Genomic DNA, 26,181 nt, shown 5'->3' with positions numbered 1-26,181 from the left:
AAAATAGTAGCACACAAGCTGGGCATAGTGTCTTGGTCGAAAAGGAACCGAATCCCACGTCAGATCGGATAAATCTCCTTTCCTAGTTTATTAGTAGTGTAAAGTGTAAACACAAAGCCATTGCACTTTGACTTCAACCTCTCCCTCTCTCTTTCTTTTTATTTTTTTAGTGGTTTTCACACGCTTCTCTCTCTCTCTCTCTCAAAATTAAAGGTCCGTTTCTTTAACCTCAACCTCCTTCCCCAGTTCCCTCTCTCTCTCTCTCTCTCTGGAGCCCGCCTGAAAGAATCTGTCCTTTTCTCTGTTACTTTTTCGATTTCATTGTCGTTTGCTTTGTAAAAAGACTAAATCTTGATTGATGATTGTGGAATACTCGCAGTTGTATTCGTTTGCTTTTGCTTTTTCTGGATTGCTGATAATCAGAGTCCCTCCTCGCTAATGAAATCTAGGGTTTATGTGAGGTTGTCATTGCTCGTCCATGGCTGACACGAGAAAATACATCCCCAATCAACAGTTAGGTCAGCATTTTCTTCATATATATGCGTTTTCTTTTTTGTTTATTGGCATTCGGAATCGGATTCTTCAATGTTTTTTTCGTTTTGTTTGCTCACTAATTTATAGCTTTCTTGGGTTCAAGGACGGTCTTGATTTGTTATGGTAATGTTTACTGTGCGTGCTCGTTAATTAACACTTCATGCATGCGTGTAATACTCTCACTTCCCTGTTATCAATTTTTTTTTATTATTATTATTTTTTTTTTGAGGTTTCTCATTGACGTAAGAATTGATTTGCATGCATTGAGTGAGTGAATAATCCTACAACTTTGAACTCTGAAGTAATATAGGGCATGTTGCACAATGCATTGTAAGTACATTTGAGTTTTATCGTCTCTGTGACACATTTGTAAAATCGTGTGTTTCCTACTCACATGTTTAACCAAATTGGGATAGTGAAAGTGATGACTTAAGGTCTTTTATCATGTCTATTTTCTCTGACCTTTATTGTTCCCCTGTATTGATTTTGATTACTTTAGTTTCAATATCTTTAACACGTTTGGTTCTGGTTATTTGGCAGACCTTGTGCAGATATTGCAAGAAGCACGACAGCGTTGGCTCCGGCCAACTGAAATCTGTGAAATACTTCGCAACTATCAAAAGTTTCAGTTAACCCCAGATCCTCCCGTCAAGCCTCCAGGTTGTCCTTGGCTTGTTTTCTTGAATAGTTCATTTGGATTGTATGTGCTTGATTCACTTTGTGTTCTGTCTGAATTTTTCAATTTTCTTCTTCTGTTAGTTAGGTGTTTCGAAAATCCTGTGGAAGAGATTCACAGTAACATTCAAAATCATTCACTAATTGCTATTGTTAATTTTAGTGATTTGACATGTGCTATATTCAATATAAAAGCAACATTGATTTGTTTGACTGTTAAGATTCATTTCATTTGAGATGGGTTAAGAAGCGGAACAGTTTACTGATAGGGATATGAATATTGTTATATATAATGCAGGTATATAGCAAACACATGTCAAATCTTAAATTTTAATCATTTAATTATTGTTTCTTTTTTCATTCTATTCCCAGAATCATCCGAAATGATGTTTATTCACTCGTGCACTAGTTACTTCAGATCAAATATCACTAGTACACTGCTATCCTTCCGAAGGAGATGGATCACTGACATTCTTCCTTGGTACATGCAAACAGAAACTAAATGTTGTTCATTTTTCCAGCTGGTTCTTTGTTCCTGTTTGATCGAAAAGCACTTCGTTATTTTCGTAAAGATGGTCACCGCTGGAGGAAGAAAAAAGATGGAAAAACTGTCAAAGAAGCCCATGAAAAGTTGAAGGTGTGCTGTTCAATCTATTATTAGTAAGTTCACTTTATTGGGTTGGTCTTAAGAAATGGAGTTGAGTTGTTGCCTGGTTATTGTCTTCTGTACCTGGACCTTATGTCGTTAGGTGGTCATAGTTTCCCAGGCAACACAGAAGTGAGGGATCAATAGGTGCCTGTAAGGTTTTGTAGTCATGTTTTTGGTTACAGGACTTGAGCACTCTAATGGATGGTTTGTAAATTTATGATATGATTGTCTTTTTAAAGCATCAAATTAAGCAGAGCATATAAGGTCATATGCAATGCTACCAATTTCTATAAACAGTTAGACCATTGAATGTCACTGAATATTATAAGCCTTAAACCTGGGTTAGTTGAGCATCCTCAGTTTTCATCTTTTAATTTTCTTAGGTTTGATCATTAGCTGGTGGCCCTTTTGTTTACTAACTATTTTATATAAATGAAACTCACTTAGAATAACGATTAGGTATTTTTACCCATACTTTTAAGAAATATTGTGCTGGCCGTTGCAAATGTATCATAAATGGTAAATTGTTAATTTCTATCCAGATTGGAAGCTGATGGGCATCTAAGTTCTTTTATCCTCATGTTTTGACATTTTTTGTGTTTCACCTGTATTTTTTTTTGTCCTTCCGGTGCTCAAGTCTAATATTTTTATGGCCTTTGCCAACATTGGCTACTATTTGACCTTTTCCATTTTGATGCACTTGAAAATTTCTTCTGCAGTGATGGAAGTCACTTCAGTTGTACACTTGTACTGGCATAAACGGTCACTGGTACTGCTTAATATTTAGCTCTCTATTTGTTTTTGGCATTTTGTAGGCTGGCAGTGTAGACGTTCTTCATTGTTATTATGCCCACGGGGAGGAGAATGAGAATTTTCAACGGCGGAGTTATTGGATGCTTGATGCGTGAGTTTCCTGTTCTTGAGGATTGAAGATTTAAAAAGCTTGCAAAATCAAAGTTTGGTCTCTGGGTGGAAAATGTTTGATAGTCTGGTAGATTAGGGTTTTGTTGTAGAAGTTCTGTTGGAAGCTGTAAATTAGGATTCAATAGTGTGGCTTACATGAATTCCATGAACTGTTTAATTTCTGTCTATTATTGAACTAATATTTGCAATGCAGATGTTGTAGAATCTAGCATACCCCAATAGCAAATATTTGAGAATTTTGCTTGCCCAGCATACACTGAGAAAATCAAGTGTTTATTTGTTGCTTTTATGTTCAGCAAATGCTATAACAATAATTGGTTTTTGGCCAATAAGTACTTTCTGTTTTCTTTTGTTTGCATTTTTCTCACTTTTCTCATTCTTTTTCTTGATTTTCAGACCATTACAGCACATTGTTCTTGTGCATTACAGAGAAGTGAAAGAGGTAATGTGTCCTTGTGTGTGTGTACAGATGGGAAACAAATGTTGGTACAGCTTTCTCTTTTTATTAATTTTAAGACTACTGTCCATCTTTAGTGGAATGATTATAATCTTTTAGAAGATTTTTTTTTTTGAGAAGAATAATTTACTGTCTATTATATGCTTACGTTCTATTGTTTTCTGTGATGCTTTGCAGGGGTACAAGTCTGGTGTCCCCCGTTTGCTGGCAGATCCAGGATCACAGGTTGGAAGCCCTCAAAGTAGTTCAGCACCTTGCTCTGCACAAGTAAACTCACCTGCCCCTACAGTTCAAACATCTTTTGCTTCAAGTGCAAACAGAGTTGACTGGAATGGACAAACATTATCTACAGAATTTGAGGATGTGGATTCTGGGGGTGATGCAGGAGTTTCATCTCTTGCCCAACCTATGTTTGGTTCCATTTTGCATAATCCTTCTCTACTTTCACAAGAAATTGGAGGTAAAATGCATTGCTGTAGATACTATTTCACTTGTGAATTGCAGTAGATGCATTACAGTTTATAATTTTGTTTAAATTCTTGTAATATCTTTGTTGCTCTGCTTTTATTCAGGACCACTGGACATACAATTCAAGGTTTTTTTGTTTTGTTTAATATCAGCTGTATCACAGTTGTTTGGGTTGTATAAGCACATTTTACTGTCTTTGGTCTTTTAACAGTAACTTGTACCTTCCATTTGATTGAACTCTGCTTTTATATATTTTGGCCCTTTTCAGTTTTGTCTTTATCTTTTAGTTGAGTGCTTTCTTCCATTATGTATTATGAACTTTATCAAGTAGGAAAATGTTATTTGTCCAAAAACAACTTTCTGCATTCATGTGAGTATTTATAGTAGCGTGGGAAGTCATTTTTGGAGTACCAATATGATCTCCCATCAAGCAATGGTGTCTTCATGCATACAAAAATTGTATCTAATTTCAAATATTGATTTATCTTTTGCAATAGTGAGTTTTCAAAAATTAAAATATGTGACCAGGTGTCTCTCTGGTGCTTTTCAGGATTTCCTGAGTCATTCAGGGATCCCTCTGGTTCGTGGTATGCTGGACCTAAATTTTATCCTGGTGCTGGTTCATCTGTCTGGGATGGAATGCAAAGCTCAACAACAAATGAGCACAGCATACATGACCAAAATCTTTTTGTTGGAGAACCTAATGGAGCTGACTTCATAACTCATAAATTAACAGATGCTAGATTGGATGTTGATAGTGGATTCAAAGATGTAACTTGTGAAGATAGGTTGATCGCTGACATAGATGTCCAGGCTGTCACAGCACCTTCTCAGAGAGAAGCTCAGGTATGTTTTCTACAGTCAGTTTTCTGTGCTTCTATTCTTCCACACTGTGGTATTCTAATTTCATTTCATTTCCTGATGAATCTTATTTTATGAGATAGTGTTTTGCCGTAATTTTAGTTGATGTTAGTATATGAATTGAACACCTGCTGTTGTCGCACACCATGGAAACAATTCGTAGATTGGAAATAATTAGAACACCCGCTTTGTTGTTTATCAATTATTTCTCTTTTAGTTGTTTTTCTACTGCAATTTATTTACTTGGTTTTTTAGAGTAGGGTTTCCTGTGGTGGAAATTTCTTTAGTGATAGTTAAACCTTATTGCAGGTGCCAAAGGAGCATGACTTTAATGTGTTTAATCCCCAGTTTCATGGATTTTCTGATCCTCAGATAGTCGTTATTTCTACCAACCAAGTTGAAAATGATTCTAGAGATGGTGGTGCATGTGATGCTAAACCGGGAGAGCTGAAGAAACTTGACAGTTTTGGGAGATGGATGGATAAAGAAATTGGTGTGGATTGTACTGATTCCTTGATGGCTTCTGACTCTGGCAATTACTGGAATACACTTGATGCTCAGAACAATGATAAAGAAGTGTCCAGTTTATCCCGCCATATGCAGTTGGATATAGATTCACTTGGCCCTTCTCTTTCCCAAGAACAACTATTTAGCATCTGTGATTATTCGCCAGATTGGGCTTATTCAGGAACTGAAACAAAGGTACGTATACATAACAAATGACAGACTTTGTATTTCTGTCATTTGTTTTTAACAAAAATGTACCCATACATGGACAACGTTCTAATAATTGCATGACTAGATATGTTGATTCAGTTTCTTCTTCTTCCCCCTTTTCAGGTTTTAATAGTTGGTAGATTTTTGGGAAGCAAGAAGCATTCTACTGAGACAAAGTGGGGATGCATGTTTGGTGAAATAGAGGTTTCTGCTGAAGTTCTGTCAGATAATGTTATACGATGTCAAACTCCTTTACATGTTCCTGGGCGTGTTCCATTCTATGTGACCTGCAGAAATAGGGTAGCCTGCAGTGAGGTGAGGGAGTTTGAATATCACGAAAATCCCATGGGGATAGCTATCAACAGCTCAACAGAAGATGAATTGCGCTTTCAGATACGTCTAGCAAAATTGTTGAAGTTGGGCTCAGAGAGGAAGTGGTTGGAATGTTCTGCTGTAGATTGTGATAAATGTAAGCTCAAAAGTTCCATATGTTCAATGAGAAGCAACAGCGAGAGTGATTGGGTAATAGTTGATGGGGGTTCTATGGCATGCAAAAGTGATCACTTGACCCATAGAAATGTCTTGATTCAAAATTTGTTGAAGGATAGACTTTGTGAATGGCTAGTCTGTAAAGTTCATGAAGGCAGTAAAGGACCACATGTCCTGGATAATGAAGGCCAAGGTGTTCTACATTTGACTGCTGCTCTTGGTTATGAGTGGGCACTGGGCCCCATAGTTGCTGCTGGTGTCAGCCCCAATTTCAGAGATGCTCACGGAAGAACAGGGCTTCACTGGGCATCATATTTTGGAAGGTAAGGACGTAAGGTTGCTGTTATAGATTCTTCTCTTTTATGTATACAAAAAAAAAAATATATTCATCATCATCTTGTATTTTTTGTATGGAGGGATTAGTATTAATTTCAAATTCTCTGTTTGTAGGCTGTCTTCTTTTATTTACTATTGTGTTGGATATTTTATAATTCCTTCAGCAGCAATATCTTGTATTGCTCAAATAAGTATATTTTTAATCTGTTTCTTTTATGAAGTTTCTTTCTAGTCAGCATTGATATGAAAAGCGTATAAGCTTCTGTCCCATGTTGGGGAAGACAAAGGTTGTACCTGTATATAATATTCAGAGAATACTATTCTTGTATATAAGGTTGAGAATTTATTGATGAAGGAATTCATCTTCAAGAAATGCCGCTTCCATCAAATATAGGAAGGTCGGGAGGAATAATGGGCCAACATGCTTGTAATTGAAAAGGACTTCTATCCTTTTGTATGCACCACGCCTAATCTTAGCTTTTCTGAGGATGAGTTGAAGGGTCATCTACGACCATCTTTATTCTTTATTTATGTAACGTATTTGGTTTTAACACTAATCTGTTGTTGTTCAATCCTTTTATAGAGAGGAAACAGTCATTTCTTTATTTAGATTGGGTGCCGCTCCAGGTGCTGTTGACGACCCAACACCAGCATTTCCTGGCGGACAAACAGCCGCCGATCTAGCCTCAAGTAGAGGACATAAAGGGATTGCTGGATATTTGGCGGAAGCGGATCTAACTAGTCACCTATCCTCGTTGACAATCAATGAGAATATAATGGACAATGTTTCTGCAACTATTGCAGCTGAAAAGGCTATTGAGACTGCAGAAGTTGTTGCATCTGATGTGGCAATAGATCAGCAACACTCGCTGAGAGGCTCTCTAGCAGCTGTTAGGAAATCAGCTCATGCGGCTGCTCTAATTCAAGAAGCTTTCCGGACACGTTCATTCCGTCAGAGACAATTAACTAAGAGCAGCAGCTCTGATATTTCTGAAGTTTCTCTTGACCTAGTTGCACTTGGTTCCTTGAAGAGAGTCCAAAAGTTCAGTCACTATGAAGATTATCTGCATTCTGCAGCAGCTCTGAAGATCCAACAGAAATATCGTGGTTGGAAGGGAAGGAAGGAATTTTTGAAGATACGCAATCGTATTGTTAAAATTCAGGTACCTCCATTTATATGGTGCTTTTTTGTAGATGCATGTCAGTGTTAAGTGTTAACTTTATGTTCCATGCCAATATTTTGCAATTCTGGATATACATTGACCGTTGTGTGTTCACTGTACAATGCTTCACTGATATCTGGTTTTTGAAAAACTGTGGTCATTTTAAATCTTTGTTTTGTTAGGACTTGGGTATACCTTACCTGAACTGAAGTATATAGATGTTGTAATTTATCATTAATTCTGCTTGTCATTTCCAGGCTCATGTGAGGGGACATCAGGTTCGTAAGAATTACAAAAAGCTTGTTTGGTCTGTTGGTATGCTGGAAAAAATAATATTGCGTTGGAGGCGAAAAAGACCTGGTTTGCGAGGATTTCGAGCGGAAAGCCCTACTGAAGATGCGTCATCCTTGGAGATAAAGAAAAACGATGACTATGAATTTCTGAGTGTTGGGCGGAAGCAGAAATGTGCTGGAGTTGAGAAAGCTCTTGCAAGGGTACAGTCCATGGCTCGTCACCCTGAAGCACGTGAACAGTATATGAGACTAAAGGTAAATTTTACATTCTATTTGCCGTTAACAAAAAAAAAAGAGATTTTCATCTGTTTCCTAGTTATCTTTTATGTTGCTTTACATATAGATAATTCTTCAAAATGTGGAGGAACAGGTCTTGGTAGAACAGTGGATTTTCATGGTAGCAATTTTTAATTATAAATGTGTGTTAATCTTGCTGAAGTCGTTAAAGTATTTCCTCCTTTGAGTTATCTTCATGCTCCAACAGATGGCTGATCGGGGGAGTGGGTCCTCAAATCAAATTGAAAGTTCAGAAAATGGGTTAACAGAGGAAGATCTACTTGTACTTACGGAAGGTGGTCGATGATCAACAACTCCACCATGTCGATGAAGTATTTATTTGAATGGAGTTGAGTTAAACTGTTTGGCATTTTTCAGCCCTACCCATACAATATTTTTGCCTGCAAGTAATTCTTCATGTTCTACTTGGAGGTTTTGTCAACACCAGAGGAAAGGCAGAATTGTATATGACTCAGATTTTCCTTTTTCATTTTAACAATAGTCAAGTTTTATCTGACATAGGTCGTAGGGGGTTATTTTTGAAAATGGGGCAAGCTCATAATCAAAATATGAGACCGGTTGACTTTTGAAACAGTAACTCATAGTGCTACATTTTGTGCACCTCAGATATATTATTTTTTGGTAATATTCAGAAAATGCAATACTTAGAAACGCCTGCTTCAATTTTTCCTGCACTACAGTCGTACGACTCGTACATTGGCAACAATTACAAGAAATGGAATTTTTCTTTTTTTTATATGAATGGTTCTGCTCTACACACCAACTTTCAAATATGAGCCATGGAGGTGAGAAATCAATCCCCCTAACAAAATATATATTTGAACCAAAAAAAAAAAACAACGAAAGATATGTACCATAAAAAAAAAAAAAAAAAAAAATACTGCACTTAAAGTATACATGTAAAGGGTTAGAGAAACAAAAGCCTTTGACCGAGGGTTTGCGTGGGACTGCTTCACGTGTGGTTTACCTTCAACCTCCAACCTCACCACGAATTATCCAAACTATTTTCTTTGTTGACATGAAGACAATGTCAGACAAGGGAATTCTGCGGCATTATAAGTTTATAACTCCATGAAGAGGGCTTTCAAACTTAATTCTTCTGCTTCCTGTTAACGAACATTATGGAATTACCAAAATGAAGAATGTTTTATGATTTTGTTATTCAACAGAACCATTCACAGCAAACCACTCACCTATAATCTGTTTCTGACCCCTGTCCGAAACGTTTGTCAAGTTGATGACCACCACCAGATTTGAAATATTGAGCGAGTTCACCATTCACACGAGAAAGATGCCTCTCAGACTGTTCCAGCCGTTTAGTGAAATCAACATCATGCAATTTCAGTGAGCTGTTGTTCTGCTTGATCAAGAAAACCATGGCACATTATTAGTTGAAAGTTCACTAGTGTGGCCAAAAACTCGTTCACATGGAAATTAACATGCCTTGGGCTTGGATGTCTGTTGAATTTGCTGCTGTGTGCTTGGTGTTCCAAGAATTGTTTTTACCATCTCATCCAGTTCCGATACCCTCCTCTTTAGATTGGTCTTGTCCATCTATAAATAAAGGTAGCAGAAAGCTTATAAAGAACTTCATTGAAGGAATTTCTGAAATCAGTATAACAGTTGCTGAAAGCAATTTCTACCTTCAACATCTCATTCTGTGCAGAAAGCAATTGATCTCTCTCTTGGAGTTGTTGTACTGTCATTTGGGCAGCCAGTATATCCTCTTCCTTTTTATCTATTTCGCATATGCAACTACAGTAACAAAAGTTAAAAAGAAAAGATTAAGAATACAGTGGCATGAGTTTCTAGTCATGAGAACATTTTTCATTTTTAAGTCACAAGTATGTTTCATAATATTTCAGCTCCGATATGGCCTATGTTATTGAAAAGTATCCAAGGGACCCTAGAGATTACCTATGGAGAATGAAATGAAACTTTTTTCTGATTTGGACAACAAGCTTTTCCTAAGCCATCCTTTTATTTTCACTTGTATTGCAAATTTCTGCTACGTAACTAATTTTTGGGTTATTGCTTATTGTTTTTTATTTCTGTTAACAAATCAATCCTTCAGAAAGTGAACTGAATCATTATAATTTTTATTTTTGGAGGATAAGTTGTAATCGCAAGGAGAGAAACTTATTAAAATTGGACAAAAATTGTAGTGGAAAGGGGTCTAACCTCTGTCTTTCTTCTATTAGATCATTTATCTGCTTCCTTAAGTTGAGAATTTCTTGCTCCTAAGATGATGCCAAAATCAATAAGTTAGGAAAACAGCAAAGAAAAAAAAAAGTAAGACAAATAAAAAAAAAAAATCATTGGTGAGCACCTTTTCCAGAAAGTCTTCTGTCTGCTGATGAGCCTCCTCCACTAATTTTTGAACCTGGCACTGGTCTATCAAGTTCTAGGTGATACCAAAAGAAAAACGAAACAAATGAGAATTGCAGCTATGAAACTGTCATGTTTAAAAGTTACAGTCTGATACTTACTGCATAGTTGGTCATGTCCAATTTGACACCAAGTAAATCCCGAATGACATCATGTGTCATGCTTTCTGCTGCAGCCAGCCTGGTATTCAGCATACATACCTGAGAGCAAATATCAATAAAATCAGTACTCTTCAACTAGTTAATAGTGAGAGAGAGAGAGAGAGAGAGTGTGTGTGTGTGTGTGTGTGTGGACTTGTGCCTACAAGCATTCCAGAAAGGACAACCAAGCAAGAAGGGCTCTTAACCTCTTTCTGCCGACTGGCTGCCAGTGCCTCTAGTTCCTCAATACGAAGCCTGGCAGTAGACAATTCCTGATCCTTCTCCATATTCATCTGCTGAACCAAACTGGAAATGCATCTGAATGGTGAGCTGGAGCCCCTTGTCCTGATTGAGCTCTTCTCAGATTTGTCTAATGCAACAGCTGTTGATGTTGAATTTGTCTTATCTGCTTTTACTTCACAAACCATGGCCTCGAGAGTCTTGTACTGTTCAAAAGGTTGTGGAAGGACTTGATTTAGATAGTTATACATATATCAATTCATGATGAACAGACATATCCAAAGTCTATATCTTACAGTGTTGGCTGGACAACTAAGGGCACTTCGTTTTTAGATAGTTATACATAAAAGTAACTGTTCAGAACCCTTCGTTTTTTTTTTTCACCAACAAGATTTCAGAGATTTTAGTATCTATTTGGCATAAGATGTGTTCAGGGATCTATTGAATAGTAATTCCTGAGATAGTTTACTGAAAGATACAGAATAGAGTAATGGGAATTCACTTTCACAAGGCTTTCTGTTTTAGATTTCTAAGTTCTAACTAGATGCCAATTGTTAATAGAACAAACATGGACAGCAATTATAGTAATTGTACCTTCTGTTGGTACTGAGACGCCTGGGCTTCAGCATGCAGCACGAGTTCAGAGATGTACTCTTTGCATTGTTTGATCTTCAAGATATGTATAAAGTGTCAAAATATGGTTCTTATAAGACATGAAAACAAAATAGTTTAAAGTACATTGTCATATAAGATAATTAAGATTAAATCATCAGCAAGACAGGACCTCACCTCTTTATCCCGTTCTGCTCTTTCCTCTTCAAGAAGCTTTATTCTATTATGAGCCTCATGAAGTTCCAGTAGCCTACTCTGTAGATGCCTGCATCAGAACTATTTCTTTAAATTTAAGGAAGAGTAAAATCAGAAGAAAGAATTTAAATGAGAAAGCAAGCAATACCTAGATATCAGATCTTCAGCTTGTTCAGCGTTTATGTTTTCTGAATCCACATTTTCAGTGAAATTTTCAACTGTTGACAATCTCTTTCTTAAAGCTTGGAGCTCCAGTTCTAGTGCATCTCTGATCAATCGATGTCTTTCTACCTCATCATCCATCTCATACACCTAAGAGAAGGAACATGCCAACCAAAAATTTTGGGATTTGAAATCAATAGCTAAAACATATCAATAACCCAAACTGCACACAATACATACTTAGCCAAATGTTTGCATGTAACAAATTGAATTGTAAGACAACAGGAATGCTGATGCTAGTACTAAATTGATGTTCATGTGCTAAATACAGAGACAAAAAATGCCTGGGGGGCTAACCTTTTTTTCCAGTACATTGATGGTACATTCAAGCTCCTCAACAGAGCGTTCTAAAATCTTAACCTCCTCTTCCTTTTGTTCGGCATACAGTTTACTTGCCTCAGATTCCTAGAATAGTAGCTCAATATAAGAGAATATCCACCTGCAACAATAACTTTGATATCAAATGAACAAGACAAAACATGAAGCACATACCTGTCGAGCTTCAACAGAGATAGCTTCATTTTCATCAGCTATTGCATATGCCATCTCAAGTTTATCATTCAGGGACTGAACTTTTTCGAGGAGTCGGTCTCTCTCGTTAATGACCCTTCCCAAATCATCCTCAATACCTTGAACTGAGCAGAGTAATTTTTTTTCCATTGAAGAAGACAAATGAAGAATTTCTTTTTCCAAACCTTTCACCACTTCCTTCTGCTCTTCCAGTTGTTCTTCGGCTTCAAATTTTTTGATATAGAGATCTTTTAGATGCACTTTCAATTCAACATTTTGCTCTGAAAGAGAGTCGATTGTTTCTTTTGCCTGCTCAAGACTAGAATTTGACATAAGCAGAGCCTTTTCAGTATCAGTCAGATGACCCTCAAGGTTTTTATGTTGAACCAGCATGTCATCAAGTTGGCATGTTTTCATTTCTAGTTCATGCTGAATTTGGCTCAAAGATTTTATCAGCTTTTCAGTTTCATCTTTTATATCCTTTGTGTTGGATGCTGATTCCTGCAACATTCTAAAATCAAAATTCAAGCCCTCTAGTAGAGCTTCTTTCCGCTTCAATTCTTCCTTCAGTGCTAAGTTCTCGTATATCAAACTATTACGGGATGAACTGGATTCAACCTCTTTCAAATTTGTGACTCCTTCACTTTGATCCCCATCATCTATGGATATGTTGCCAGTAAGCGCAATACTACCCTCACCACTTGAGCAGATCTTTTGCAGTTTATTCATTGTTGAACAGCCTTCTTGCTGTCTGAATGGATGGAAACCAGTTCCTATGAGACATTGATGAAGCACAAATATAGCAAATTCTTTCTCCAATGTCTCAGAGCATATTTCTTCTAGTAATGATCTTGAATTGCTGATAAAGGACTTTATCTCCCTTCCCATAGAAAAAACATCAGCATATATTTCTTTGAACCTGTCCTCCACATCACTTTTTAATTGCATAAAACACTCTTCAAACAAAGACAATGATTTTGCAATCTCCTCCAAATTATAATGATATTGATCCTGCAGTTGTTCATTCTCTCTTTCTTTTAAGCAAACTGAAGATTTGAGATGTTCAACTTCTTCAATAAAGCTTGCTCTCTGTAACATCAGTTCCTCGCCAGCTTGCTTCCACAAGCCAGTCAATTGTTTTGCATTTTCATTTGCTTCCAGCAAGGCATTTAACATATCATCAGCTTCTTTGATTGTTGCATGCGCTTCTTCAAATTTGGAAAAGAAGCTACTAGCAAAATGACTTTTCTCGTCAGCAACTACCTGCTCATCATAGAGTGTTGCACAAAGTATAAGGATGGTGATCTTACATGGTGATCTTACTGACTTACTCTTTACCTCAGAAAAGACTGATTCTTACAGTGCTACTATTTAACCCATTTTAACACGTAGTTGCCTCACAAAATTATTTTAGAAAAATATTAGGAGAATTTTTATGTACCTTTCCTGTAGTATGACAACCTGCATAAGCATTCTCCATCCTCGACCCAAACAATGGAACAAGTTGTTTCAACTCTGCATATAATATGAGCTAATTAAGTTCCTTGATCAATCTATATTTCTTATCATTATTTTAAAAAATTGTTAGTTACTCCGTAAAGAATATACCTGCTGGTTGAGAACTATCTCTGATATCCGACTCACTAACAAGAGTGGCTAGCCTAACATATAGTTTGTTGAAAACATCAAGTGCCGTCTCTAATTCTTTTTTCAGTTTGAATGTTGCTCCTTCAGAGTCAGTGAAATTTTTTAAGAGCTTCTTTGACTTTTCTGGATCTTGATCGTCAGACTGAAGTACTGAGCCTTCTTCAACTTTCAGGTCCCCCATTTGCCCTTCCAGTGTCCACAGTTTGAAACCAGAAGAAAAACTTTTGGTTGAAGTATCACAGCTTGACATAGAACTATCAGTACTCCATTCATCTTCATCTACTAAACTTTTGTCTTCTGAAGGGCATTCATACACATTTCGTTTTGTGTCAATGAAATCTTCAATAATTTTCAATCTACCATTTGCTACAGTCAGCTCAATTTTTATTTCATGCAGCATGTGATAAAGGTTTTTAGACTTAACATCTTCTAGTCCTAAAGCATTTGCATTTGTGTCAGAACTTTTATGGTTGGCCAGTCTGGTTGGTGTACCCAGTATTTTGATGGGGATCTTTCTCTCCAATTCATGTGTAACCTTGCGATCCATAAGCCATTTTATTACAAGGAATGCAGCATTAGCACATTTTTCTGCTTCTTTGGCCTGACTTTCCTTGAATATGAGTTTTCTCTCTAGCATCTCTACCACGTTGGTCTGCTCGCTCAACAGCATGCAGAAGTGAATTGCCTCTTTGGAGCTTTCATCATTATCCAGATGCTGGAGTTCAGTTAAAGCCATTGTTGCTCCCTTCAAGGAACTTAACTTCTGTTCCATTTCCATTACCATCTTTTGCGCATCTTCCAAGCTCTTTTGTAGTAATTCAATTGTTTCTTCCTTTTCCATGCAAACTTTGGCAGCATTCTGGACATTTTCACTAATACAAACATTAGCTTGAGGAAATGAACAAGCAATACTTTCTATTTGGCTGGAGGCATTTTTGAGGGATCTAGAACCATCGAGAAGGAATCTTGTTAATTCTAAGGTTGCCTTCTCCCACTCCACATTCAGTGTCCTTCTTTCATGCTCTTTAGCTGCTATGGTGTTTTTCAGTATTGTATTTTCCTGAATCATGCATTGTAGTCTCTCATCAAGTTCAAACTGAAGGGCAGCAACCTCTTCCTGTAAATGAAGAATAGTGCTCGCTGTCTCCATCTCAACCTGTTCACATACTATTTCAGTTTGTTTCTGGCTAGACAACTGTAATAGCCGATCCTCTTGAAAGTGGCTATTAAGTAATCTGACTTCCTCCAGGTCCTTAGCCATTCTGTCCAACTTGGCTTGCAGAGCCTTCCTCTCAACGTCTTCACTGCTCTCCATCATCATGCCCTTGTTTTCCTTTTGTAAATCACCTGATTTCAGAAAACGACTTTCATGTTTTACCTCATCATCTGCCTGGGTATAAGATGCCGTTTCATCTCCAGAGTCACTTCGCATAGATAAGGTTTCAACCTGTAGGTGGTTTCCAATCATAGACTTAATTCAGAAAAGGAGGAAAAGAATGGTGTCTGATGTCTATGTAAGCTGGAATGTATCTGGAACTAGTTGCTTTCTAGCTCATCAGTACTGAATAACATTCCAAAGAAATTTTTTTCTTGTTCCAAGAATCCTTTCTGTTTTCTTTTTAGTAAATGAAGTACACATGAATGGAAGTGGTAAATTTTCCATGAATTAGCTTGAACAGTGCCACACAATATGATGTCAAGGTAGAGATCAAACACATGGATCAGCTTTAGTTTAAATGCAATGAAAATGAACCGTGATATGCAACGAGGAACAAAAAATCATGTACTATTATTAAAAAAAAATTCCAGTTTCTGAATGATGTTCAACTCTGTAAACTAATTGGACACTAGGCTGGAAACAAATTGATATATTTCACTTACCATTGAATATTTATCTGATTGCCTGAATTCCTCAGTATCCTTAGAGAAAGAATCTCTGACCTGCATGTATATAAAAGATTGTTAATAGCCTACAGACAAAGGTTATTAAATTGTTTAAAGTACACTTTTTCCTCAAGTAGTTTATAAGCTATCCTTACCGAAACAGAGGTAGCTTGACTGGAGTTCATATACTTTCTCAGTTCTAATTGTAGTTCATCTACTTCTCTGCAGACGTAAATCATATATAAGAGGATAATGAGCAACATGGAAATTTGTAACTCCAACCAAAAGAAATGTAGTCAACATGATGCTTAGGTTTAAATTGTATCAATAGCATCAGAAAGTAATTAGACAAACATAATGGCCTCGTAACAGCTCACTACAAAGGAAATGAAACACAGTAAATTATGGTATAGAATGTCCATATATAGGGCTCTCAAGTGCTGACAGCACCAGTAGCTTATAGTGTGGTGGAATAAAGGATGAGATATTCCTCTCTGCCCTAGGCTATTTCGTGACCAGGGCAAAAGAGCAGAACTACATTGGAAATTCAGAGAATATAAATAAGTTGAATAGTTGATCAATAAAAAGAAAATAAAGCAGGGTACTAAATGCATTGGAATATGCTATCCCCAGTAAAACCAATCCAAATTTGAGGGCAGTTTGTTGCAGTAACTACTCAAATAAAGCATGCATAACATAGTGCATATTGACAATGAAAAATACCTAATCAACTTAGAATTCATGTTCCTGCAATCTTCCAATTCCTTTACGGTACTGCTATTCTGCACTCTTGAAAATATGCACATTAAGAACTGGAGATCTCTAGAAGGTGGTGGTATGTAACCCTTTTTTTTGTAGGAAAAAGGTGATATGTAACATATAATATAAATAACCAAAAAGTTCTTTCCAACCTGGTTTTCATTTTCTGTTGAGAATGGAAGCTTTCCTTGAAGTATATCCAGAAGCTGCACATAGAACGTGCTTTAGATAGCTACCTAAGAGTGCATGAAACAGTTTTGGAAGGAGGGGACTTTTATGGACCTGATTACGCAATTCTGATACTTCAGCTAGCAATGTTTCTCGCTCTCCATGTTCATAAAATTTTTGGTACCTGGTATAAAGAATGATGCAAAAATGAGTCACTGGCATCAAGAAATGGGACAAAGAGCAACCATCAACAGCATTGAACCATATGGAAATTACAATTGAAGCTGCTCGAAAAGTCTACTGTTCTCCAAAGAGTATCGGGTCAATTCTGGATTTCCATCAATTCTTGCTTGAAGCAGCTGAATCTCTTCTTGTAAATCCTTGTTCTCCTCCATGAGATAGTTCTCAGCCGACAACATTCCATCCGCCAACAATTCAAGTCGTTTAATTTTCTCCTCACGAAACCTTAGGGTCATTTTAGTACGTCCAACATCCTCCTCTCTGTGTAAAGCCTGCAGAGATGCCACAGCAGTAATAAACGCATAACATGCTGTTATTTTCGCAGTTAAGAATTATGAAAAGCCTTTCCAGTATAAATTAATGAAGAACTTTACAGAAATAGGAAACTATATAACTACTTGTTATAACAAGACACACCACGTGGTTCATGTGTTCAATTTCAGCCTCCAACTTCTGGACTGCATTTTCTGCCATCTTTTCTCTTCTCAGGGCACCAACTAAAATGGTTTCCATGCATTTCATCTGTTAAGCTTGTGTTAGAACTCATTACCATAGTTGCACTTGCATCATACAACTTCTAAGTTGGAGGAAACTATTTTTATGTGGAAATTCAAATTACCTTCTTGTTTGGGGCACTTGGTATCTTATGATTATCAGATGCCATTTTTTCTCCTAGAGAGTCATATTCCTCGGGCAAGTCACTGAATCTAGGTTCTTCAATACTTTGCACACAACTTGATGAAGACCACGAGAGGTTATGATGCTTCATCAGAAACGACAACTGGCCCTGTTAGGGTTCAATAAATGCTTTAGTTCTACCATCTAGTAGATGTACAAGGTAAATTTTCACAAATATGAAAATACGCAATATCCATGCCTTTAGCTGTTGGATTTGTCTCTGAAGTGCGGTTATGTCACCTGAAGCGTCTTCATTCACTTTAGCCTGGAAAAATATGGAAAAGAAAGTCAAGAACTAAAACGAGAATGTGAACGCGTGTGTGTGTGTGTATTACTGTATGAGATAAGTACATTGTTCTGAATAAGTTTGGCACGCTGGGCAAACTTCAAAGTGCTTAGTGTCTCATTTGCAGAACTGCAAGGAAAGCAAAAGTTAGTTTAAGAAAATAAAGAAAAAAACAAAATTAATCTAGAATTCTGGGAAAGAATCAACACAAACCAAATAGATGGGCTGACATTTGCAATTATAGTTGTTTTTGAGTTCCCACCCAGAGAATCCTGCATCCCAAAGTTGTGGACCAATTAAGGGTTCTGAATAAAGATGCACTAAAATAACAAGTATGCATATTATTATGTAATTACATGAAATCTCTTGAGTTCCAGAGCTTTTGGTGTCTAACCTGAAGCAGAAACGTAAGCCTTGAATCTCTATAAGGAACATGCCTATGTTTCCCATGCGCTAAGTCAACCAAAGACATTATCACCAAGCTAAAACCACAGAATAATATAAGTTTACTAACAGAAAAACCAAACATAAATCTGACTGGAAAATAAGACTAATTCAACAATGTGCAGAAATTTAGGATGTTGTGCCTTGACATCAACAGATTGGCATTTGAAATTTACATAGTGACGCTCACAACTGACTAGGCACAATAAAAGCATGAAGGAATCTTTCTTCCCATACTACACATTTAGTTTACTATCTGCCTAGTTTTATCATGTCAATAAGAATAACTCCACAGAGAAATAGGACCTCAGGTCAAGGAAGGCTTAATGAGCATCATGCCCTGAAAAGTTTGTGAACACTAAAGGCACAGCAGGTGGAACAATGGAAGGAAATGTTCAAAATTTACTGCAGTATCAAAGCAAGCTAATAGAGAAACAGGTTCTTGATATAATTACCCAAGAGTTGATAATGATTTGTTTATGTTTGCTGCTTCTTTCAAACGATCTCCCTCTGCACCAGAGCTTTTCTGCCTAAATTAATAAGTTAGCCAGCTTATCGGCTTGAACAAAAAAAATAAAAATATAAAAAAGAGGGGGGTAGATTGTAAAGATGGTAGTTACCTTTCCGAACCAGCTAGATCTACTAAATTCAACCTCGCGAATCTAAAATGGGTCATCGAATCTTTTTCCCAACGGCTTTCAATGATACAAGTAAAAACACTGTGGGACCGGCTGCTCTCACTGTTCATGTGTGTTGCTGCCATTTTTCTATTTGAAGAACCCTAGGAAAATAAATATATAACAATCATGTTCACACCCTAGTATGCAGTTAGTTGTAGATAAGCATAACATTGATCATAAAGTACCACCTGCAACAGAAGCTTGACAACATCATTAACATTCCTCACATTGTATTCTGTAAGGTTTTCAACATATACCCCTTTCTTCAAGTCCTCCCTAAGCTACAATAGGGAAGTAAGATTTACTTAATGCTCAAAAAATCAATGTTAAGTGGAGCATCTAACATGAACCATTTGAAAAGATGTTAATTACTTGTAGATTAGTTGATGAAGGCTCTAAGAGATCTGTTATCTGCTCATTGTATATCTCGAGAAAGGAACATTTGCAGCTGTACTTTAGCTGATCCTCCCCCCTGCTCTCCTCTTCCTGCACGTATGAATTATAGTAAGACATCTAACTAAAAGACAATAACAATCCAGAAGACTATTTTGAATAATCTGAAAGCGCACCACTCTAATCCTCTTAAATAAATATTCGAAAATGCGTGGAGTAATCCCACAATCTTCATTAAGCTGTCCTTCAACCTCGTATATTTCACCCATCATTGTGTACGTTTTTCCACTACCCGTCTGCATATAAGCAACTTAAGATTTAAACGTATGCACCACAAAACACCATAACCACACATCAAACTCTTAAAGTCCAGCCAAAAATACCTGACCGTAAGCAAACATACAACTATTATAACCACACAAGCAATTCTCCACCATGGGCAACCCAGCAACCTTGAACAGCTTTTCCTACAGCAAACTCAAGCAACACACCAAATGAGCTTCCACTTATTCGAGGCTAACATGGCTTCATACAAACCAATAAGTAAAGCCAAATAAAGTCGGAAACTACAAGATTCAAATTTTTGATATAATCATATATTTTTTCTATTTAAAAACAAAACCTGTGATATTGTCTCGCATGCAATATGATCAAATGTGAATCTGGTTTCAGGATGACCATGCCACACCAAGGTCTGCGCACTGTCCTGACTCAAACACCGACCGTGCCCTTGCAAAACCCTCTCCATAGTACTCAATGGCCGAATTCGAAGCAGCACCTGAACTCAAACACAATCAAGCTAATCAAATCCACCAAACTTGATACTATAAACAATTACCCAAGCAGCAGAACTAGTCCTCAAACCTGCACATTGTGATCGGTCCAGAACGACGAATCTTCCACAAGCTCGAAATGCGGTACTTGAGTTAAAAACTCGGAATTCACCACCGAAATTTCCCTGGAGATCCTAGAACAACTCCCTGCTCTGCCTCCATTGTACTGTGGAGCTTTGCTTCCGGTACAAGCTCCCATTGCTCCACCAATTGAAGCTCTCGAACTGTTCCTCGCCGGAGTGCTTTGTGCCGAGTTTGGCTCCGAGTGCGCCTTCCCTCCACGACCTGAAACCCTAGGAGTTCCATAGCTGAGGCCGACATTTCCGGCTTTATCCAAAGCTTCGAGCTTTCTATCCGATAACGAATACCGGCCGGACCGGATAGCTTCGAACTTAGCATGCGAATCGAAATCGGATTCGTGAAATTCCTTTGGCAGCTGAGCTGGATCTGCTATGCTGTTTAGAGGTGTTCTAGGAGGTGGAAAATGGATTTGATTCGACAGCGTTTCGAACCCGTTCTCGTTCGGTTCGGATTGCGCATTCCTCAAAACGCTTCGAGCTGCAAATCGTGAAGTTGAGCTCTCTTTCGACATGCTGAGCTGATGAGCTCAAAGTTTCAGCAGAACAAATAGACTGAATTGTTTTTCTTGCCTACGTAGAAACAGAGTGTTGAAACCATAATTCAATCCATGAGAAGAAGAAGAAGAAGAAGCAGAAGAAGAAAGATGAAGTTTGGGTTTTGTTTGACTGTTGGGAATGATAGAGGCGCTTTGAGATTTGAGTATAAAGGTGTCAGTCCGTTAAAGTTTGAATGGTGAAGCTCAGTGATAACAGGCCCGCCCGTTTTCTGTTTTCAACTTGAAATGTTTACGGGGATGGTCCTTGACTCTTTGTATTTTTAAATTGACCCCCCAAACGTGTATTGAAATTTACATCGAGCCTCTCAGCTTGTGGCTAGAACCGCTACTCGGGTGGGTTAGGCGGGTTGGAAGGCAACTCAAACTCAACATCTCTTTCATAATTCTGGTCAAGTTTATGTTCAATTTACATCCGTTTGAAAACATATGAATTTAAGCCCTACTCTTGAATTCGAACATGAAATTTATTGAGTTGAAAGTTTTTTAGCTTAAACCTAATCTATACACTTTCAAACTAATTTATACGAGTTCAAAAGTTGAACTGAATTTGAACATATTTAAGTTAACCAAATTTTTGTCGTACTTCTAGTCGTAGTTAGGGTTGAATTAAATAGAACTTTAAGCTCAAACTTTGCTCATCCCATAAATGAGTTAAATTAAGTCAAGTCAAACTCATGTTTGGCTCATCCCCATGCAAAATCAAGTTCAAACTTAAAAAAATATATTCATGTTAAAATTAAGTGTGATTGATAAGTATAGTTTGAATCAACTTGAGCTCGAAAAATTAATTGAGCGGATATACCCATATTTGTTGAGCTGGACTCGTTTGCACCCTCAATTTGTCTTGTTAAAATTCGTCATTACAACTTCTGGCAAACCAACATCATGTAAACATGGAAGTGGCAGACAAAGAATTCTGATCATGGAGCTTGAAATTGTAAGATTTGCCGGAACAAAAGGCTGACATTGTAATGGATTTTATGGCAATTTTTAAAATCATTGCCAAAATGGTTTGAACATAAAAGCATACAATGGTGACGATGCAGCCATTGCCAAAATGGTGATTAAAGGAGAGGAGTTTAGGGTGGGAATTTGAATTCAAACATTGATAACGTGTATAGGCCGTGATGATTAAGGAGAAAGAGGAGCGGGTTGAAGTGGGCCTTCAGAATATTATATAGATTGGATGGTGGATTTTGTAATTGATGGCCAGAAGTGGAGCCAGGATAACAATTTTATAATAACATACTTGTTTTTTTTTGTCTCGAGGAGGTTTAAGACTAATGATAAGCAAGTTTTCTCCCTAAACTGATAGACTAATTTTCAGCTTAATTATATATATGTCAAATGCATGAGCACTATTACCATATGCCCTATCTTTTACTTGAAAGTAGACAGACAAGTAGAATCTCCCCATAGGACTTCATAAGTGACTAGCAATGGATTGGTGGGTTGCTTATAAGAGTGTTTTTCTTTGGGGTTCTTATGTTGGTAAATTGAGAGGAGAACGTGAACTAAATAAATTGATTTGCACTTGCACCCTGGCCTCCAAATTTAACAAATAGAAACAAGCAAAAGTGAATTTAAACTCCCATTTGCTAATGACAATTGACAATACATCACGTAGGAAACCAAAAACTAATCATTTTTTGACATATATGGACTAAGTTGATCATTTCAACTGTTTTCAATTATGAAAAATTTATAGAAATGTAATAATACCAACACTACAAAAATATAAGGTACTTAAAATAAATACAAAAATATGACTTAATATGATCGTCGATTGTCATGCAAGATGTATATATTTGTGTTTGTAACAATTTTTTAACGTGTCATGTTTGATACAAACGCAACTAGAACATACCATAATATGTTTATGTGGTGTGCAAACACCATTATTTACAACGATAAAGCTAGCATATAAACTCTGGGAGGAGGTGGGGAATTAACGTAGTGTTTTCTATGTATGTGGGCTAATTAACATACCACATTGTCCCTAAATACTCATGTGTTGAGTGGAGTTTAGGAGGTTAGGAGGTTAGGAGGTTAGGAGAGCCATGGCCAGTTCAGACCTATATATGACTCTGCGTCTGCTTATTAAGTAAACCCATTTTACACGGGATAATTTCTAATTTTCTACCGAGTCCACACTTGAAAATTTGAAATTATTTGTTTGGGCCTTTGGCTCATTCACCAAAAAAAAAATTGAAATTATTAAAACAAAAGATAAAAGTTGAGGCCGTGGGCCTTTGCATGCCCCGCATCATGTCTTTGCTGGGCTCCCTCGCTTGGTGGACTAAACAGTTCTGTAGGAGTTTTCTTTGGTTACATTTTGTAGGGAATTTTGAACAATAAAATTTACAATTTGGCAGAGTATGTGCACGTGTCCATAATAGATAAATGTTAGACCGATAACAACGGGTCACGTCAATAACGATTTGAAAAACTTACTTATACGGGTTTATATACATATATGTTTATTTCTTTTATTAAGTGTTAAGTGACATAATTAGAGAAATAGATACAATAAATATAAGTATAAGATTATTCTATTAAATAAATATGGTATATTTTGTAAAAATTAAAATTCAATTAGAGATTGCATGGAGAAGGTCCAATGTTATACATGTACTACAAAATTAGCATGTGCTTTCAGCTGATTGTGTCACTATCACTAAAACGCAATGCTGAACATTGTGAGCAAACTTCAAAGGAGTGAGCTCCATTAGAATGATAAAGAAAGAACTCCCAAAAAATACAAAGAAAATTAAGAAAAATTAGTGTCAACACATTCACCATCATGAAATCAAGCATAAACAAATGCTCCCATAATCACAAACAACGCTTGGATTAATAGTATCGTGGGAGAACAGTCTCGTCGTCCTTCCGCTGTAACACTGCCTGCAGCTGAAAACCAAAACCATACATGAACACAATTAGCCAATTATAAGCACAATTGAAGCAAATGCAAATTACTTTTAATTCAAGCTTAATGAAAGTTGATCTTCCTAGGAAAATTTGAAAAACGTGTAATCTAACTCTCTAATAGTACTCGAATCCTTCTTGAACACTATTCGAGTTCGAGTCGATGGTCTGATTTCTAAACGTCCAAAAACAAACTAGAAATCTTTAATTAATTAAAAAAAAAGGACTAGTTTTGGGGGAACTTTCTCATTTTCCTACCGCATTCTCTAGTGTAATTTGTGGAACTTGAACAGAGGCAGAGCGAGCCTTGAGTCTCGGTATCAAACCCACAAGTCCCACCGGACTCTACACACCTCTCGCACCCGGTCTCGGGAACCGTGAACGTCAGCTTAATCCCATAAGTCCAGTCCAAAGGCCCAATGCCTCGCAACCCATCCGTGTTCGTCACAGTCGTATAATGCGAGCAGTCCAAGATGTTCATGCTCATGAACTTAACGGTGTCGTATCCAGTAAAACAACACGGCGGAGAAGTAGCAATACTAGTAATAGTACTGGTACTAGTATTAGCACTAGTACTAGTATTACTGTTGGTGAAGGAACGGAAAAGCCGGAACGCGTTGCACTCGCCGTAGAGCTCGTCGCAGGAGTGGCCGGAGAAGTTGAAGCAGAGGTAGCTGTAGTGGTTGAGGACAGGGGAGTCAATAGAGCAATTGAGGAGGGCAAAAACGGTGTCGGAGGTGGGGGGGATTATGGCGGATTGGATGTCGGTCATGACGAAGTCGTGGTGGGGTTGGAGAATGGAGCAGGTGGACATGGAAGGGTCGTATACGACGATGATTTTCTTGTCGTAGTCGATGGACTGGACTTTGTAGCTGCCGGAGGGGGTGATGAAGAAGAGGTCGGTGGAGCAGTTGAGCATGCGGCGGAATTGGGGGGCCCCACAGCCGTCGTCGATGCCGAAGGGGTGGTGGATGGGGATGGGCCCACAGGAGGTGCGGCATGGAGAGAGGGCTGTGAGGGTGATGGGAAGGAGTGAGAGGAGTGTGAAGGTTATGATGGGCAGTGGTGTTGACTGCGGAGACTGCATGTTTGTGAAAGTTATTATTACTTTGTGGTGTAAACAGAGTGAATGAGTGAGAAGTAATGAAATTAAAGATGTGGTGAAGTTGGGCGGAATTTGCTCCAGAAATTACGACACCTTTTGGAGTACTTTAGACTGTGATGGGATCCACAAGTTGAAAAATTGTGGAAGAAAGAGAAAGGGGGTATAGTGCCAATAGTGATCACTGATGAGCTTACAGACTGGGATCCATTGTACGATAAAACAATGAAAAAGAAAAAGAATCACAGGCTCCATTGAATTTTGAATCTCATAATTGTTAAAGTTTGTCAGTGAGATTACAGGGAACTTTGAATTTACAACGATATTGAGTAGCTAGTGGTGACAAAAACATATAGGATTCGAGGTGATGGATAGGCTTGTATGTAGTCGAGCCAATCCGGAAGGTACAATACCATTCTACTCAAGTTTGGCTTCTCAAAAAATATATCGAACTCGATGGATCCAATATTCCAATCCGGCCGGAATGTAGAATACCATCCTACTCAAGTTTGGTTTGTTAAAAAATATATCAAATGTGATCTTGACTTGACTTATTTTTTATGCGAACACAAATTGTATCAAACCATTTTACATAGTTTATCTAACCCATGCTACAAACCTTCATTTGCAAGTCTGCAAATAACTTCTCTTTTGGCGTATCTATAATTTGTTGGCGATTCATATAAAAGAAAGGAGATGGTTCAATTACTTGTCATAGCAATTATCTATAATATTCTTAATTTTTTCTAGTACACAAATTATATATTGCGTATCTATCACATCACCACCATAATCTATAACATTTTTATAACTTAGATGAACAGTCAAGCTGCCCACAAACTTTACGAATTGAACATGCACACGCATGGCTTGGTTTCATAAACAAACATCGATCGAACTTAAATAAATCAAGCCATTAAACGAAGCTGAACCATACTCGATATGAATTCGAACTCAAACTGTATCCTAGTGGTGGAGCAGTAAAAAACAATCCAGGCAAAAGTCCAAAACAAAAAATCTAATGCGGTGAAGGTGGATCGAACACCTGACCTTCAGATCTTCAGTCTGACGCTCTCCCAACTGAGCTATCCCCGCATTTGTTAATTATTGTTGAGATTGTTTACTTATCCTAAATTCAATCTGATTGTTTTTTTTCTTGGTCTAAATTCTGATTTTGAATCACTAATAATCAGATACTCTGCTAACTTTCCCCGTGAGTTAGTCCCAATTTCTCACTTTCACGCCCAAGCCCAGTCCAATAGATATACTAATTAGTAATTACACTGTCTCTTTATCAATGCATATAAGAATCAAAAAGGGAGCTGCTATTTG

At 37.4% G+C, this 26,181-nt stretch overlaps 3 protein-coding genes and 1 non-coding gene across 8 annotated transcripts; 1 reads left to right on the top strand and 3 right to left on the bottom strand.

Moving 5' to 3' along the window:
* Nucleotides 1-111: 111 nt before the first annotated feature.
* Nucleotides 112-8,440, top strand: LOC147294517 (calmodulin-binding transcription activator 3-like). 5 transcript variants are annotated; one of them, XM_086230383.1, is made up of 13 exons: nt 112-213; nt 380-518; nt 1,075-1,194; nt 1,731-1,846; nt 2,674-2,762; nt 3,179-3,224; nt 3,417-3,699; nt 4,258-4,553; nt 4,941-5,270; nt 5,409-6,097; nt 6,694-7,273; nt 7,531-7,821; nt 8,051-8,440. In XM_086230383.1, exons 2-13 carry the CDS (start codon nt 479-481, stop codon nt 8,147-8,149), a joined length of 2,979 nt encoding a protein of 992 aa, XP_086086509.1. In that variant the 5' UTR covers nt 112-213; nt 380-478; the 3' UTR covers nt 8,150-8,440. The 5 variants fall into 5 exon arrangements, with proteins under 5 accessions (XP_086086509.1, XP_086086507.1, XP_086086508.1 ...); XM_086230381.1 differs by having other exon boundaries at nt 4,878-5,270; XM_086230382.1 differs by lacking the exon at nt 112-213 and having other exon boundaries at nt 226-518; nt 4,878-5,270.
* A 118-nt stretch (nt 8,441-8,558) lies between these two features.
* On the bottom strand, nt 8,559-20,774 carry POK1 (phragmoplast orienting kinesin 1). The gene is made up of 35 exons (XM_086230380.1): nt 20,214-20,774; nt 19,972-20,127; nt 19,733-19,816; nt 19,526-19,645; nt 19,329-19,442; nt 19,145-19,237; nt 18,897-19,057; nt 18,732-18,806; nt 18,227-18,314; nt 18,046-18,104; nt 17,898-17,961; nt 17,746-17,811; nt 17,488-17,655; nt 17,277-17,390; nt 16,905-17,140; nt 16,743-16,812; nt 16,595-16,666; nt 16,425-16,483; nt 15,857-15,923; nt 15,699-15,758; nt 13,779-15,264; nt 13,612-13,685; nt 12,153-13,433; nt 11,958-12,065; nt 11,587-11,750; nt 11,421-11,508; nt 11,226-11,300; nt 10,598-10,837; nt 10,353-10,451; nt 10,193-10,267; nt 10,045-10,103; nt 9,507-9,618; nt 9,307-9,417; nt 9,057-9,220; nt 8,559-8,969 (listed from the first exon to the last, which is right to left on the bottom strand). The coding sequence occupies exons 1-35, from the start codon at nt 20,772-20,774 to the stop codon at nt 8,954-8,956; spliced, it is 6,639 nt and encodes a 2,212-aa protein (XP_086086506.1). The 3' UTR covers nt 8,559-8,953.
* A 2,854-nt stretch (nt 20,775-23,628) lies between these two features.
* Nucleotides 23,629-24,682, bottom strand: LOC147294515 (wall-associated receptor kinase carboxy-terminal protein). Its single transcript, XM_086231201.1, has 2 exons — nt 24,006-24,682; nt 23,629-23,729 (listed from the first exon to the last, which is right to left on the bottom strand). The coding sequence occupies exons 1-2, from the start codon at nt 24,664-24,666 to the stop codon at nt 23,629-23,631; spliced, it is 762 nt and encodes a 253-aa protein (XP_086087327.1). The 5' UTR covers nt 24,667-24,682.
* Nucleotides 24,683-25,871: 1,189 nt separating this feature from the next.
* Nucleotides 25,872-25,944, bottom strand: TRNAF-GAA (transfer RNA phenylalanine (anticodon GAA)). Its single transcript has one exon. It is a non-coding gene; the product is annotated as a tRNA-Phe (tRNA).
* Nucleotides 25,945-26,181: the final 237 nt, after the last annotated feature.

Source organism: Dryas octopetala, chromosome 2, assembly GCF_963921425.1.
Source record: "Dryas octopetala chromosome 2, drDryOcto1.1, whole genome shotgun sequence".
In the NCBI taxonomy this organism is placed as follows: domain Eukaryota; kingdom Viridiplantae; phylum Streptophyta; class Magnoliopsida; order Rosales; family Rosaceae; genus Dryas; species Dryas octopetala.
This window is presented reverse-complemented; position numbering and strand designations above follow the sequence as displayed.